Genomic DNA, 15,843 nt, shown 5'->3' on the forward strand with positions numbered 1-15,843 from the left:
TGTGTTTTACTCTTGTGTTCTTTAATTATGGAGTTTTAGACAACTCAATAGGCATCATCTTTTCATGTGTGTTTCACAGCACCCTCAGTGCAGTAACACAGGGAAAGCTTTCTAGGCTGTCCCCAGGTTTAAATAGCTTCTCTGGGATAAACTACTGTTTCCCAGAGAATGTAACATTAAATTGACTTTACTAGTCTTTTTAAATTCCTAGACCCAGCACACACGATCTTACAATAGAGTGCTGGAGGGGTTACCCAGTATCCCCCCTAGGTCTAGAAACTCATGTAGCAGTCAAATGCTACCCTTTCCTATCGAAATGGCTGATGGCAGTGGTTTTACAACGAACTACCATGATTTTTCCCGCATCTGAGCCTTCTTTGCTTAAACGGGTCCCGGTCTTTTTTCGCCATTTCATTTTGGAAAGGTCCTTTTAGAGTTTGTCTCTGCGCGCCAAACTAGGTTTGGTCCCTTTGTTTCTATGCCTTTGGCGGGCTTCAGGACTGAAGACCACCTCTGGCGCCTGAGTGTCTTGGGTGGGCAGGAAGTGGGGGAGGTGCCTGAAACCCCCTGTGCTTAGTCTCTTTGGAGACCCAGATGCACTCTGGTGTCATTGGCTGGCTGACTGTCCCGCAAGGACAGCCACGCTGCTGGGTGAGTGGCAGCTAGGCTGGAATGAATGGAATAAAACAGCTTAAAAGTCGAGTCTCTTGACTTGGACGGCAGATTCGACCACTGGAGCGAAAGAACCGAAGATGAGCTGAAAGAGGACGGCTGCTGCCACTACTGGACCGTTGGTTTGCCCGGTGGAGCCCTGCTGCAGGTCAGAATCGCCAAGTTCATTGCGACGGAGAAGCCCTTGAAGGACGACTTCTTCCTTTGAGTTGGTAGGACCAATCAACTCATAAGCCACTTGGAGACCATTCTCTTAGCTTGGTTGTATTTTCTTCAGAGTGCTGCAGGAAACAGAATAGCCAGGGAGGACGACACCAGTTTGTGTGCTTGAAGACAGCTACCGGAATGGAAGAATTGCCAGTTTGCCAGCTTTGTGACCAGTCCCAGTGCAGTGCAGGAGTCCCTACAACGCTCCCTCTTGTCCCCACGACTGTGGCTCAGGAACAGCGAGATCTGCAGGAACTGCCAGGAACAGAAGTCTTCAGCTGCATCTTTCTCTTCAATATTAAGGTACTGTGAAAACCCAACCGAGTGAACTTATCTTTCACAGCGAAAGTTCGTAAAATGTTGGCAACTTGCAGGCCTAGTCAGCTTGTGAGCCGACATACAACTCTTTCTTCTGAGAACTACCGAGAGAACCGTGGCAAAGACTTTTCCGTTTATCTACCAGACCCTTTTTTACCTATAAAAGAGACTAGCCCATTGACTTTGGCCTACCTATTGCATTGGACCAACTCCACTGGTGAATTCAAACTATTTGCACTGTTTTAAAGTAACTCTACTATTCGTTTTATTAACTTATGCCTTTTTGCTCCTACTTCAATGGCTCTGAATGTAATTTTGCTCCTACTTCAAAGTAGTTTTAATGTTTCAGAACCGGTTAGTGTGCAGTATTGTAGGATATTTGTGTGATATTGATTGCCTCCTTTTAGTGAATGTTTTCTAAATGACTGTATAATAAATTAAGAAGTATTTTACCAAGAAACCTTGAGTGTAAGTGTCTATTTGAATACTTGTAATTGTAGACCTCTGTGTAACCTCATTACAAGCTCACATTCCCTCTTGAGATAAGCCTGGCTGCTCAGCTTGATACCAAAAACTGTGTAGTACAGACTGACTTACACCTGTAGTCCTAGCTGTGTGTAGTGATCCCAAAGGGTACTGCAAACAAACTTTATCTAACACTCTGTCCGTGTCATCTGTATCGCCACAGACATGAGAAGGACAGCCTGGCTCTGTGCAACGAAATTCAACCCGGACATCCAGGAACACACATTAAATCCTGCTGTTCAAGGAGTGGTGGGGGGGGGGGCACTTCTTCCCCTTCGCCACAGACGAGGAGCTGGACAAAAAGAAAAACAGGTTGCAAACGGGCAAGTCTTTATCCATCTTGACAAAGACCACGCCGAAATCCTCCACCCAGTCACAGCAGCGCTCCGACAAGGGTCGTACATACGGAGGGTTCATCGGCTTCCTGGAACGGAGTTCCAGGCAGCTGGACCGCTTGCCGATGCCAAATTGCTGCAAGCAACAAAAAAGGGGATAAAGGGGGGGAGGGTAAGGGCTTTTTCCATTCCCCCTCCTCCGCAACAGCCACTGACAGAAAGAAGGCATGACACACCCCTCCGGATCCATGTGTCTCCAGTGGACGTCAGGCTTGCTCTCCATGCACATTTCTGGTGCTTGAATTTTGTAGTATCCACGGGGTACCGCCTACCCATCCCAGCCTCTCCTCCCCTCCACTCCCTCAAGTTGGGACAGCGACTCTTCTGGTAGTGATCCGGTCACTCAGAGAGCCAGGCCGTGGGGGGAAGGTCCCAGCCTCCCAGCGAGGCTTCGGCTTTTACTCCAGGATTTTCACCATACAGAAAAAGAATCAGGCGGGTCTGAGAGTTGTGCTGGACCTTTCCACCCTCAACCTCTCCTTACCTCTACAAAAATTTAAGATGGTTACGCCAGCCTTATAGCAGAGACATTGTGCAAGGGAGACTGGATAAGCTCCCTGGATCTGAAGGACGCATACCTACACGTCCCGATTTTGCAGCCCCATTGTTCTTTCCTACGGTTCAGGATCATAGCCTACCATTTCCAATAAAAGGTCCTTCCTTTTGGCCTCAACTCGACCCCCAGGGTCTTTACCAGACTCATGCATACTGTGGCTGCCCTCCTGAGAGCACAAGGCCTCAGCATCTGCCCATACCTCGAAGACTGGCTCGTCAGGGCTGCATCTCTGGAAGCGATTCACCACTCTTGCCATGACCTTTTGAACACACTGCACAATCTGGGCTTTTCGCTCAATCTCGAAGTCGCAGCTGCAGCCCATGCAGATTCTGACATTCTTGGGCCTCATCTGGGATACGTGCTCCAAGAAGGTATTTCCATCGGAGGACAAAATCTCAGCCATCCCACCCACTTCCTCAGTAGAGAAGTGACCTCGGCATGGTGGTACCAACATCTCCTGGGTCTACTGGCAGCGGCCTATTACCCGTCCCGCACACGTGATTAAGGATGAGGAGGATACAGCTGCACTACGCGGCCTCATGGAACCAGGAGCGGGGCTCTCTCCACCCAAACCTAACTTGGTGGTCCAGAGACTGCAACCTATGGACGGGCAAGCCATTCCGGCCGCCCGCTCCACAGGCCACCATCACCGCGGATTCCTCGCTCGAGGGCTGGGGAGCCACCCTGGACGTTCTCTTGCTCCACGGCACCTGGACTCGACAGGAGTAGGATTACCAAGTCAATTGGCTAGAGCTGAATGCTATCTGGCTAGCGCTCAGGGAATTCCTACCACTTCTCAGGGGCAAGGTTGTCCTCATCCAGACAGACAACTCGACCAGCATGTACTATGTCAACAAGCAGGGCAGCACTAGATACCCTCCTCTGTGCAGACTGGCAATCAGCATGTGAGAGTGGTCCCTGGAAAACGACATCTACCTCACAGGAGTCCAACCTGGAAGCGGACAGGCTCAGCAGGCTTGGAGCGGACAATTACGAGTGGCAGCTAAACAACCTCGTTATTCAGATCTTCAACAGGTGGGGTCATCCCCAGGTGGATCTCTTTGCCACCTGGCACAACAAGATGTGCCCTCAGTTTGCCTCCTGGCAGGGACAGGGCCCCGGCTCCCTGGACAACACATTTCAGTAATTTGCAAAATCAAGGAGTCTTGCCAACTCCACATCATTCTAATAGCTCCATGGTGGCCGGCCAGGCCATGGTTTTCCGAGCTGCTCAGACTTTCGGAAGTGCTCCCGACGGGCCCAGCACATCTTCTGGCACAACAGGGGGGCAGAGTCCTCCACCCTGCGCCACAGTAACTAGCCCTCACAGCATGGTACCCTGAGCAGGTAACGCTGCAGCACCTCAGCCTCTCACAGGCTAATCTGGAGGTCATACAGGGCGCTAGGAGCATGGCTACCAGGGCCCAGTACAAAAGCAAATTGACCAGATTCTGCTACTGGGCAGACTCCAAAGAAATCGATCCCCTGGCGTGCACTTTGGACGGCATGCTCTCCTTCTCGGCGCACCTCTCCCACTCTGGCGTCCAGGTTGACACCTGCCGTACTTACCTTGCAGCCATCGGAGCTTACAGGAATTCTGAGGAGAGCGTCGTCTTCTCCTCCTCCAATCCTATAGTTAAGAAACACCTGACGGTACTCACAAGGGTCTACCCGCCCGTCAAGAGACTGCACCCTGTGTGGGACCTCAACATAGTCTTGGGTGCCCTCGCGCACAAACCGTTTGAGCCAATGGCGTCCGTGGACATCAGGCTGGTCACCATCAAGACGCCCTTACTAGTCGGCCTCACCTTGGCTTGTAGGGTCAGCGAAATCCAGGCGATGGTCGCCTCAGAACCATGTACTACCTTTCACAAGGACAAGGTAGTCCTGCGGACACTCCCGGCATTTGTGCCCAAGGTTCCCTCAGCTTTCCACTTGAACGAGGAAATAGTCCTTCCTATGTTTTTTCCCGATCCCAAGGATGAAGCACAGAGTGTGCTGGACTGCCTGGATGTCAGTCATGCCCTGAAATTCTACTTGGATAGGCCCAAGTGCTTCCGTAAATCTGACGCCCTATTTGTCACTTTCGGAGGCTCAAGACCAGGCTATCAGACCTCTGAGGCTTCCATATCGCGCTGGATGGTCTCTGCCATCAAAGAAGTGTATGAACGCCAGCACAAGCCGCTCCCGGCCAACATGCTTGCCCATGCAGTCAAGGCCAAGGCAATGGCCATCGCATGCCAGCGCCATGTCCTTTGGCAAGTCATAAGCAGGCCGGCCACTTGGGCCTCTCCTTCGGCTTTCTGCAAGCATTACGGTTTGAATGCCGGCTCTAGATCTGATGCGGCCTTCGGACATGTGGTTCTCAGGGACCTACTTGCTTAAGGAGGGTCTCGTCTCCAACCTGGGGCTATAATCAGTTATAATCGCCCATACAGTATGGAGGAAAGGGACGGGACGTAAGAGGTAATTATAAGTTGCTCACCGTAGTGACTAACATACTCTTAGTCCCCTTTCCTCCATAAGTCCCACCAACCCCCCCCCCCTAATATTACTGGTGTCATTAGGCAATGTTAAATCTATTGTTGATTCGTCAATGGGGATTGAGGTGTGGCGCCGGCGGACGGAGTCAAGGCGCAGTGCATGCTCGCCGGGCCGCACCCCTGCGCGCCTCTAAATTTAAAGGGGAAGAAGGTTTTTTCTGGTGAAAAAGGTTCTGTCTCCCGTGAACAGATGCCCATACAGTATGAAGGAAAGGGGACTATGGACGGTGAGTAACTTATAATTATTTATCAGTAGCTCATTGTATGGTAATTTGTAGGAGGGCGGTACTATTCCTCTTATGAGCAATGGATTAATAAGATTCCGGAAGTGTGTCGCCGGGGGTTCTGTGATTGAGGGCTCCTTTGAAGATGTCAGGTGGACAAGGGTCCCTTGGGTTTCCTGCAAGACTGCTGTCCTTGATCAGTGTGGCAAAGGTTTCTTCTGTGATTAGTTCTATTTAATTATTTCATTTGTAAAGCGCACATACAACCGAAAGGCATTGAGGCGCTGTTGCAGGAGGTGAGTTTTGCTGTAATCATGTGTTTCGCCCGGTGTCTGCGGTCTGGCAGTCGTGGTTGTGTTATCCTGGGCCACGTTGATGGTTTCCTAGATTGTGTCTATTTTTTTCTCTCAGATGGTTGGTGATGTCACAAAGTGCTTGTGTCGTGATGATGGAATTCTTGCAGGACGAAGGATTTTTGTTCTCTCTAATTTTGAAGCATTCTTACTGTGGATTGTTTGCCGATTCTATTCTTGTGGCGTAATATAACTTTTGAGCTTTGAGGACTGTTGATGTGTATAGTTTAAGTTGTCTTTGGTATTTTATTTTGTCCCATTGGGTGTATTGTTCTCCTTTTGTTTCCATTTTGCGGTTGGTTTTTGGGAGTTCTTACAGTTCTTCTGTGAACCATTTTGCTGCCAGTTTTTGTTTTAGTGCTGCTTTGAATGTTTTAGCTGGTGGCAGTTGGTCGAGAGCCTTGGTGATCGAATTGTTGAGTGCGTCTTCTGCTCTGTCTATGGTTGTTTCGGCGGCTTCTGTTTTGCCTGGGAAGGTTGAGTCTAGGTTTGTTAGGACCTCTACGTCTAGGTTCTTGCAGTTTCTTTTCTTGCTGGTATGGCGTATATCCTTTCCGGCAGGTAGGCAGGTTTAGGATGTGATGTAGAATGCTGAGTAGTAGTCCCTCCATAACGTTGGTGTAGGTGAAGCGGATGCGCATACTCCTTCCCTGGAGAAAATTACATCCAGGATGTCGTGGGTGGATCCCTTTACTATTCGCTTGAAATTCAACGTTCCGACAAGGCGCATAGTGAGTTTTCTGTGGACTTGTTTTCTTTTTCGAACCATATGTCGAAAGTATGACTAGGTTTTCGTGGTGGGTTGATAGCACAGCGGCCGCGTCTGCTAGTTCCATTGTAAAGTTGGGGTTGTAAGAAGGTGGTCTGTAGATCAGGAGGAATACTATGTTGGTTTGGTTGTTGAGTTCTATATTGATGACGATGGTTTCAGTCTTCTGCATTGGTTGCAACGAGTCGAGATGCTCAGTTGTGTTCTTTGGGTATGATTGTGATTCCGCCTCCTCTTCGGTTTTCTCTCTATTGGCGTGTATTCATTTATAATTGTCCAGTATTGCTTACTTCCCGATGGCTTTGTAGTTGCCTGATAACCAGGTTTCTGTAAGAAAGAGCATGTCTGTGCCTCCTTCGCTTAGAAGGTCATGGATTTCTATTGAGTGTTTTTGCCATGGATCTAATATTGAAGAGGCTGTAGTGTAGTTTTTTGAGTTTCCTTTTGGGTTGTTGTTTGTATTGTTTGTTCGGCCCAGTGTGGTGTTGGTTGGGTTTCAGTTGCTGAAGTGTTTTTCCTGGTTGGACCTTTTGGGCGGTGTGGTTCTTTGGTGATCAGTCTCTTCGTTGAGTAGATTGATATGGTTTATTGCGGGGTTAGTTGGCTTTGGCTCGTTATGGGTGGTAAATTGTGTAGGTACCCATCCGTTCCATTCTTTGGTGATGTATAGCGTGTAGAGGGTGATGGATTCTAACTTGTCTGTTTGGGGTATTGTCCATGGTATAGAGTGGGTTGGGTTGGTTTTTAGTTGTCTTGTTGCATTTGGTGTCCTGGTGTTCTCTGCATTCGTAACACTTGTTGGCTGTTGGTTTGATGTTGCTGGGCCGTTTTTGCTTGCCCAGCAATCGTATGTGTAGAGATAGGTAGCGATGTGGTCGGACTTAGCTCTGTTCTTGGTATGTCTCTTCGGGCCATCTGGGCTGTTTATTGTCCAGTTTTTCAGAGTTGTGGGATCATGCTGTTTGGTACCTTCCCGAGCGATTTGGGTTTTCTTATTGTTTGTTGTCATTCTTGTGGCGAGACATGTTTTGGTTTTCCTTTGAGTGGGCGTCCTCTTTGAATTGGTGTGTTTCCTGGTCCTTGGGTTTAGTCTTTGCCGTTTGTGGTTAGTGGTTTCTTATAATTGGTGAGGTTGTGGGTAGTTGAGGCCTCTGTTGAAAGACCTTCCTTGTTCTGTTTGTTTATTTCTTTCCTTTCTGGTTCCTATGCGGCTTTGTTTTTATCTTGTTCCTTTAGTTATGATTGTTAAACCAAGGGGTAGTAAACCCTTTGTTTTTTTGTTATAGTGGTCTTTTCTTTTCGGCTCCAATGTACGAGCCTGCAGTGGGTGGAAATGTCTGGTTGGAGGCTCACTGATTGCGCCCAGGCCACCTGTACCTTAGCTGCCGGGGATTGTGAGCACCTGAAACTAAGCTACCAGGGATTGTGTTGGGTCCAACAGTCAATGCAGTAACATCTAGGCTTGGGACACCTGGATAGTGGGGGAGTGCCGAAGTAAGGGCACAGCAGTCGGTGCAGTCGCACCTAGAACTTGGATAACTGGACAACGGGGGAGAAGGCCCGAGGAGGGTACCACAGTCAACGCAGCAGCACTTTTATCTGGGACACCTGGATAGAGGGAGAAAGGCCATAGAGGGCGCAATAGTCAATGCAATGACACTTCGATCTGGTACACCTGGGTAGAGGGTCACAGCAGTAAATGCAGCAGCCTTAGTTCTGGGACACTTGGATAGCGCGAGAAAGGTCTAAGTAGGGGCTCAACAGTCAAAGCAATAACTCTTTGATCTGGGACACCTGGGTTGGTGGCCACAACAGTAAATACAGCAGTCTTATACCTGGGCACCTGAATAGAGGGGGGAAAAAGCCTAATGAGGGGGCACAGCGGTCAATGGGATAATATTGTCAAATTATTTGTTGCCAAGACCGTTTGTCTAAATGGGAAATATGGCTGGTTTTAGGCACTCATGGTGGCAACAGTAAAGACAGACACAAGTGATCACAGTTCAAGGGTGTTTATTAAACTGTAAATGCAGGGTGGAAAAACACCTAACCTAAATCTAAGATGGGCGCAAGTTTCGACCATCAAATGAAAATAAGGCAGTCCTTGTGGTGTCTTGTCAAAGTAAAAGGCCTATTTTAAAATTTTAAAAAAACCTATAGCCAATTCCTTACAACTAATTAGAGAAAGAGTGCGGGTTAGCGTTTTCAATAAAGAAAGATGTGTTCACAAATAATAAGTCAGGATGAGATTCCTAGGGGTCTTCCTTTCCCACGTTTTGAGCACAGGACAAGGTGGATCACCTGAGCACAGCAAACACTTGAGCTTTCCCAGCACGAGCCAACAGTTCCGTACCAGCTATCAGGTTGTTCAATGATTAAGTCTCTTTTCAATAAAAAGTCTCTTGCCTTCGAGGGCCTGATGTATTCAAAGAAAGAAAGTTCCTTTCCAAATGGACTTTGGTTGATGACTTTCCACCCTTGGATCTCCCTTGGTAGGGCTTGGACCACTAGGCTTCCCTCGATCGGGCTCAGGCCTTTCTTTCGGGATCTCCCTCTGCCAGGCTCAAATGCAATTGCCAAGAGTGACAATCCACTTTCCCTAATCTTAAAATACTCATTGCATTCACTAATCTTAACGTCTTTTTTTTCTTTAAACAGTTCTTGAGGCTTCGCCCCTTTTTGTCAGAGTCCCTCTGCTGGTTTCACTCTTGCCAACATTTGCTCAACAGTTCACTGTGGACATCCCTCGGTCAGGTACACTCCTGTCAACACATTGTACTTCGGGACTTTAGACTACACCCCCTTTCATTGGCATCCCTCTTTTGGATTCACTTTTGCCAATCTTGTCAATCGTATCCTTCTCATTCAACTGTTACGATGCAGTATTCCCTTCCCCAGTTCTTACGATACAGGATTCACTTCCCTTAACTTCAATTATCTGTCGGCCAAAGACTTTTGACTGAACAGAGGATATTACAAGACCCCTGTATGACCACTTTGACCCTCTTTTCACCTTTTCACAAGGCCTTCTGGTTATGGTAGTTTCAACAATCTGGTAATTGTCCAGAGTTTCTTGAGTAAGCACCCAACCGGTTGCTGAACTCCTCTGCTGCTGCTTTTCCCCCTTCTTGCATCAATAGATCTATTAGCCTTTCACTGTTCAATTTAGCAGTTTGCTACTTTTCGTTCAACACACTTTGGTTTCTGATCGACTCGCCGGCTATGGTGAACCGCTTGGCTTTCTTTCTGTTTGGAGTCAAGGTTGGTACCACAGAGACAAGCATCTCTCCCTGGCTTGGCTATCAGCGGAATAGGATCTTGTGTAAAGTTGACATCTGCTGCATCACATCTTGGCAATTGTTTGCAGTGTTACTAATCCTTCTGCAGAGGTTTCACAGGCCTTGGTCGGAAAGGGCAAGGTCGCTTCTCTCCTTGTCACCCTCGAGGTATGCGCCATCTTTCTCCTCCATCACGAACTGCTCTGCTGAGTTAGCTCTTATGCCGTGTGGTCTGCCTCGCTCGTCCTGAGCTCTCTCGCTCAACCTTTTATCCCTGTGGGGAAGGGAAAGTGTGTGCCTGACCCTAGTATTGGGTCATGTCAGGTAAACGGCTCTGATGTTGGTACATTGTTTTTCGTGTTGGAAAAAGGGGGGGGGCAGTGTTTTGGAATATCCTGCGGGGTAGGATGGGGGAAAAGGTGTTGAAAGAAGGCGGGGTACCGCGTCTCACCCCTCTGTGTCCCTCTCCTCAAGGAACCCCCATCCAGGTGATCCTCCCTCACTGGTCCACCCCCAGGAATTGGATCCAATAGCGATGGCCGTTTCCTGGCCACCTGGATGACAGATCCCAGGGGACTAACGAGGGAGACACCTTCAGGTTTCTCACACTGGATACCACAGTCTGTCTAAATGTGGGGAGTGCCTGGCTAGCACAATCTGTAAATATGAGGTGTGGCAGACTTACACAATCAGGATAAATGTGAGATATGGCTAACTTACACTGTCTAGCTAAATGCTAGAGAAATGTTGAGATGAGATTGGGTTGGACAGTCTAATGGAGAACAGTGATTGCTGGTCCCTCTGTCCAGACCTCGCCTACCTCATCTGTCGTTACCGGTTGACGGCTCCCCAAGCTAACACTGGCCAACATGGTCTGGAGCTGCTTCTTCTGGCGATGTCCTTTGCCGAAGGGGTCCGCCACGGCTGGACCAGCAGTGTTGTTGATGAAGTGTCCAAGGTCAAGTGTGAGGCTGCTAAGCTTCAGTCAGCCCACAGAGGGTGTGAAGGGAGGCGGGCTGCGAAGGGGAAGCAGCGAGGAGGAGTGGAGGAGAATGAAGTGTTCAAATCAACAGATGAATGAGTGGAGACAGAGAGCTAAATAAAATGAATTTTGTTTGTTAGCAAAGTCCCTTGATGCCGCTCACCCCAGTCGTCAGTCTCCCCAGGGATTAAGCTGCAGAGGTATTGCCTCAACGCAGCTTGCGCTGTTGATCTACAACTGATTTTGTTGCAGGCAAGTAACTTTTCCTTTGTTCTTTTCCGTGTCTGCTGCAGTTGATCTTGTTTCGCCGATGAGGTTGTCTTTTTTGCATATTCTTCATTTGCTCATTAACTGCTGCTCATTTGCACTCTAATCCTGGGTTCATCTCTGCTGTGTTCCCTTTTCAGTACGGGTCCAGAGCTCTTAGCAGAATACTTGCTGCCATTTTACAGCAATCGGAGAACAAAGTACCTCCTCCCAAGACATACCCTGGCGGTGATACAGCCTTCTTCCGCGGTGAGAGCGAGAGCATGCAGTCAGTGGAGAGTAGAGCTGTATGTTGTGGTGTACTTCTATCATGGTGTAATGAACTATTTTCATCTCACTGGGTGTCTGAGTTAAAATGAGTGTTTTAAACACTTAATGTCTATACCGCAGGTCTGTTGTGTGTGTAAAATAAGATGACTTGGTCTATGATGAGGTGTGTCGGAATACAGCGAATTTGTACCCGTTGGAATGCAATTAAAGTATCTTTGCTGCACATTGCAAACATACATGTGGCAGATTCACCCTGTGATGTGGCATATTCAATTTGTCCTCGTGGAGGAAGGTTACAGCACTTCCTCTGTTTTTGTAAACGTGTACTGTATGTTCTTTTAGACTAGCTAACAATGGAGGAATGGATATAGTTGGTAATTTGCCATCAAAAAAGAAATCTTTGTATTTTGAAGAGCTTTTAGATTGGTTTGCCAAAAAAGAACACATTGTGTAGAAACCATTCCCAAAGCCAATTATGGCTGGTGACCGGGGACGACTCCTATTTTTATAACAAGTAAGCATAGTAGTGATTTTATTTCTCCGGTTCTGGAAGTACCTCAAGACCTTGCTCTTTGCTTCTGCTTTCGCCCCCCTCTCCCCTGCTGATTTTACTCTCCCTCGGCACCATGCACCTGGCCACCCTCTTTCCTCTGGGCCCAGGTACCTGCTCCTCTTGCCACTCGCACGCACTGCCTCCGGGCCACCTCTTGCACTGGGGTCTGTATCTGTTCCCATACAGCGCCCCCACTTTTTTTTTTCTTCCTGCACTTATCAGACCTACCCAGCCTGCTACCTTAAACCCAGCACTTGCCACTTGCTGGCTGCACTCCCTCTGTTTGCCTTTTTATTTATTCATCTATTTTTTTTTCCTCCTCGCTCCATCCTCTCCTTTTGTTCGCCCTTCCATGCACTTCTCCCCCTTCCCCTCTACCATGCACTTGCGTGTTCTCAATATCACTCCGCCTAGTAAGATCGTTGTTTTTGTTTCTCCCCTGTTCCCCTTCCCTTGCCTTGTTGCGCTTTGAAATACTTGTGTATGAGCGCGATAGAAATAAAATATCCATCAATAAATTTGTATTTTTTTAATTCGTTTTTGTACAGTTGTTACTTAGAGGTTTGATTTTAGTCAAGTCAAGGTGCATTCTTTGAACTCCTTCTAAAATTAATCCAATTGTACGTTTGCAATCAAAATAGCCAAAAGATGATTGAAGAGTGTTGGACAAGCTTTGAATGAATCCTTAACACAGTCGGTTGGTTCAGCCTGCTATACCATCACAATAGGTTAAACGCCATATGCAAACCAAACTTTATCCCACCCCAGTAGGGGAAGTGGTGCCCAAACCTCTAGGCAATATCCCTTTTGCGCAAGACATCATGAAAACCATGCTTGTTACAGCCTCATTGGGCATCAATGAAATAGGCTGTAGGCCCTGCATGCTAGTGACTCGTGCCTGAATATATCCATATCACATTAAGTGCCGTTGCAACAAAGAAGAGTCCTGTAGTTTACTTTAATGCCCAAACGCTATAGGTCACTGTTGAAGGCCAAAAGATGTCTAGGTTTCTGTTGGGTAAGATTTTCATAGCAATGATAAATCTTCCTGACATGTGTCAACCCCAGAACCTTTTGCTTTACTGGTGGATTATTTCTCCCTATACCTCAGTGAGTGGGAACCTTTTTCCACACTCGCATAATCTTTTACTCTTTTTATGGGTGTCCATTTTAAGTGACTCCATAGTGTCTTTTTAATTTTATCCTCTGACAACTTTTGACACTGCCTATTGTTACTAGGTTGCTCTTGGGGATCCCCTTTTAACTTTCTCTGGCTAAACTTGTTAGAACTACAGTTCTCAAGGGTAAAACTGATATTTGGATGCCTTTTACATGTTATTAGGTGAAACCAGCGCACCCCACCTTAAGTGGAGTGCTGGGGAGAGATGCAATGCATCTCCTTTGAACTGTAACATCTTTGTTACAGGGACAAGCTTACCTTTAATGGCTGGTGGCAGTGAACCTTTTAACTAATTTGGTTCACCTTTACTGCGGGCTGTTTACACAGCCCCGGTAAACGTATCCATGGGTGCTCATTTGACCAACATGCCCCCAGTCTTCTTTTTTCACTATTTCAGTGTTCCTTGGCCTTTCTTGTTCCTTCCCCTGACCTCCAGGGTGGGAAAATCCTTTGTCAACTTTGACTTTGGGAATCCTGTGGCTTCCCCGCCCAGGCTCCAGAGTGTCTGTGAAGTTAGGAAGCGAGGGAGGACTCAACACTCTGCAGCCCTTTGTCTTCCATCCTGACTGCGAGAATCCAGTTCATACTGAGAAGCTTGCTGTCCTGAAAGGATTTCCAACCCCCCAAGCTTGAATGTTGCAAGGCTGTTTGGTTGGCTGGGTTCCTGCATAAAAGTCAGATCTTGAAAGATGAAGAGGCAGTCGACCACTGGAACCAAAACCGAAGAGGAAGATGAAGAATTTGCAGCTGAAAATATTTCTTGCGACCAGAGAGCCTGCTTTGTAACTGGAGCCTGCTGTAGCCGTTCCTTCCAATCAACCTGGGTCTCCGAAAAGGGCAACCCTGTCCCAGTGCCTGGTGGGACTCACTAGACTCAAGAAGACCTGCATTTTGAGCCATCCCACGCCATGCTGCGACCTTGCAGGGCTGCAATACCTCAATACCATAGGACCTCGAGCCATTTTGCGGTGCACGGTCTTCCGAAAAGGGTGCTGCAACTACGTGGGCATGCTGCTGGATCTCATGAGGCACGATTCCAGTCCCAAAAGGCCCCTCACCAGAGTGCTGGACCTTGCAAACAACGAGAATCCGACCAGGGATATTCTGTCTTCTGTGCTCCTGAAAAAAGTGCCAAATCCACAGAGCTGCATCCAGCTGTGAGGAAAACCTTGCCTAGAGTCTTTCCTGTGATCCTTGCTGCAAAAGTCCTTCCAAGGAATTCAACAATTGGATTTTTGGCTGCAGATCCTGAAGTCCTCCTTCTGCAAAATCCTCTTCTGTGCGGAGGTACTGTGCTGGCCTGGGTATTTACTTACCTTAAGTTTATTGTGATTCCTGTGTAGTTTTGGGGTGTTATCTGGGATTGGGGGTGCTCTCGTCCAGTGCACCCAGGTCCCATCTGGAATCCTCGTAGGGGGTTTTCTGTGAAGTCCCTGGACCCTCAACTAACTCTAATGTGAAGTACTTACTTGTTCTACCAGCCTTCCTTAGGGACTCTGGCTTTTACTATTTAAGAACCTATCCTGACCGGTCTGTTGGACACTATACCCTAGTGACTCTCCTTCTGCCACCGAGAACACTCATGCTCCAAGAATAAGGGAAAGACTTCTAAGGATTGGGCCTTTTGCCTAGAAAAGAAAAGACATGTTTAAAAGTTACATACTTGCAAAAGAAGTTGGTTGGTAACTGTAACTCTGAGAGTAAACATTGACAAAAGTGACCTTAGAAATGTTCTGCCATTCTTAAAGTAGATGTAAGGGTATTTCACTCATCTGTGATTTGGTGTTGCCTCTTCCCAAAAGTAATGCTATTGGTTTCACTTCACTATTCCTGTTAGGATAAATGTATGAGTGTCCCCAACTGGCTCTTGCTTCCCCTGACTTGCTGTTTGTCTATTCAGAATAGGCCTGCCTTTGTTTTTACCTACCTAGAATAGCCTTGAATCATTCATAAAGACTACCATTTGGGTTTTGCTTTCCCTGGTCCGAGTCTTAGGTTTACACCTGCCTTTAAGTGACTGATAGCTCCTGTGAAACTTGTATAGGTTTTATTTACCTTGAGTATAACTGTGTTATCCTAAACTAAGTTAGTTATTGCTTCCCTTAGTCTGTGAACTGAAAAGCAGTGCAATGTATTTATTTATTTCCACTTGTAAAGCACTCAATCGGCCCTTAGACATCGTGACGCTGTTGCAGAAAAACGTGCTTTGTTATAGGGAGATGACAGTGCAGACATTTGAGTAAAGGTACAATACACAGTATAGCTATTGCTAATTGGTTGCTCATGGATAAGTAGGATTTCACAGCATTAATGATTTTGGTGGAGAATGCTGAGGATGATGCGATGGAACTCACATGGCGTGTCATGGATAGGGTTGAGTCAATGAAGACCCCAAGGGTTTTGACTGCTGGGGGACACCTTAATAGGTGTGTTGTCCATGATGAATGTCTGGTATTGCAGGTCAAGTTTGTTAAGCAGTTCTTTAGTGCCTACAATGAGGATCTCGGTTTTGTCCCCGTTGAGACATAGTCCATGTCTGAATGGCTGCATAGATGTTGTCAAGGGCGGCAGAATCTTGTTCATAGGAGCCGGTGAGGAGGAGTAGGACTTGGGTGTCGTCGGCATAGTTGTTGTAGGCTATGCCAAGCTCATCCAAGTCCTAGTAGAAGGGGAGGGTTAAAATATTGTACAGCGTGGGGGCTGTGCATGAACCTTGCGGGACACCACAGAGCAATGTGGTGGGTGCTGCGT

At 47.4% G+C, this 15,843-nt stretch overlaps 1 protein-coding gene across 6 annotated transcripts in view; it reads left to right on the forward strand.

Moving 5' to 3' along the window:
- The window catches only part of SBNO2 (strawberry notch homolog 2), a 1,228,831-nt gene that overhangs the window by 897,611 nt on the left and 315,377 nt on the right, over positions 1 to 15,843 (forward strand). For all 6 annotated transcript variants that reach the window (XM_069647284.1, XM_069647292.1, XM_069647268.1 and 3 more), the window contains one exon: positions 11,230 to 11,338. In XM_069647284.1, the coding sequence (XP_069503385.1) occupies positions 11,230 to 11,338 (109 nt within the window). The remainder of the gene's footprint in view (positions 1 to 11,229; positions 11,339 to 15,843) is intronic.

This window comes from Ambystoma mexicanum, chromosome 1p (assembly GCF_040938575.1).
Source record: "Ambystoma mexicanum isolate Mex_15411 chromosome 1p, UKY_AmexF1_1, whole genome shotgun sequence".
Lineage (NCBI taxonomy): Eukaryota > Metazoa > Chordata > Amphibia > Caudata > Ambystomatidae > Ambystoma > Ambystoma mexicanum.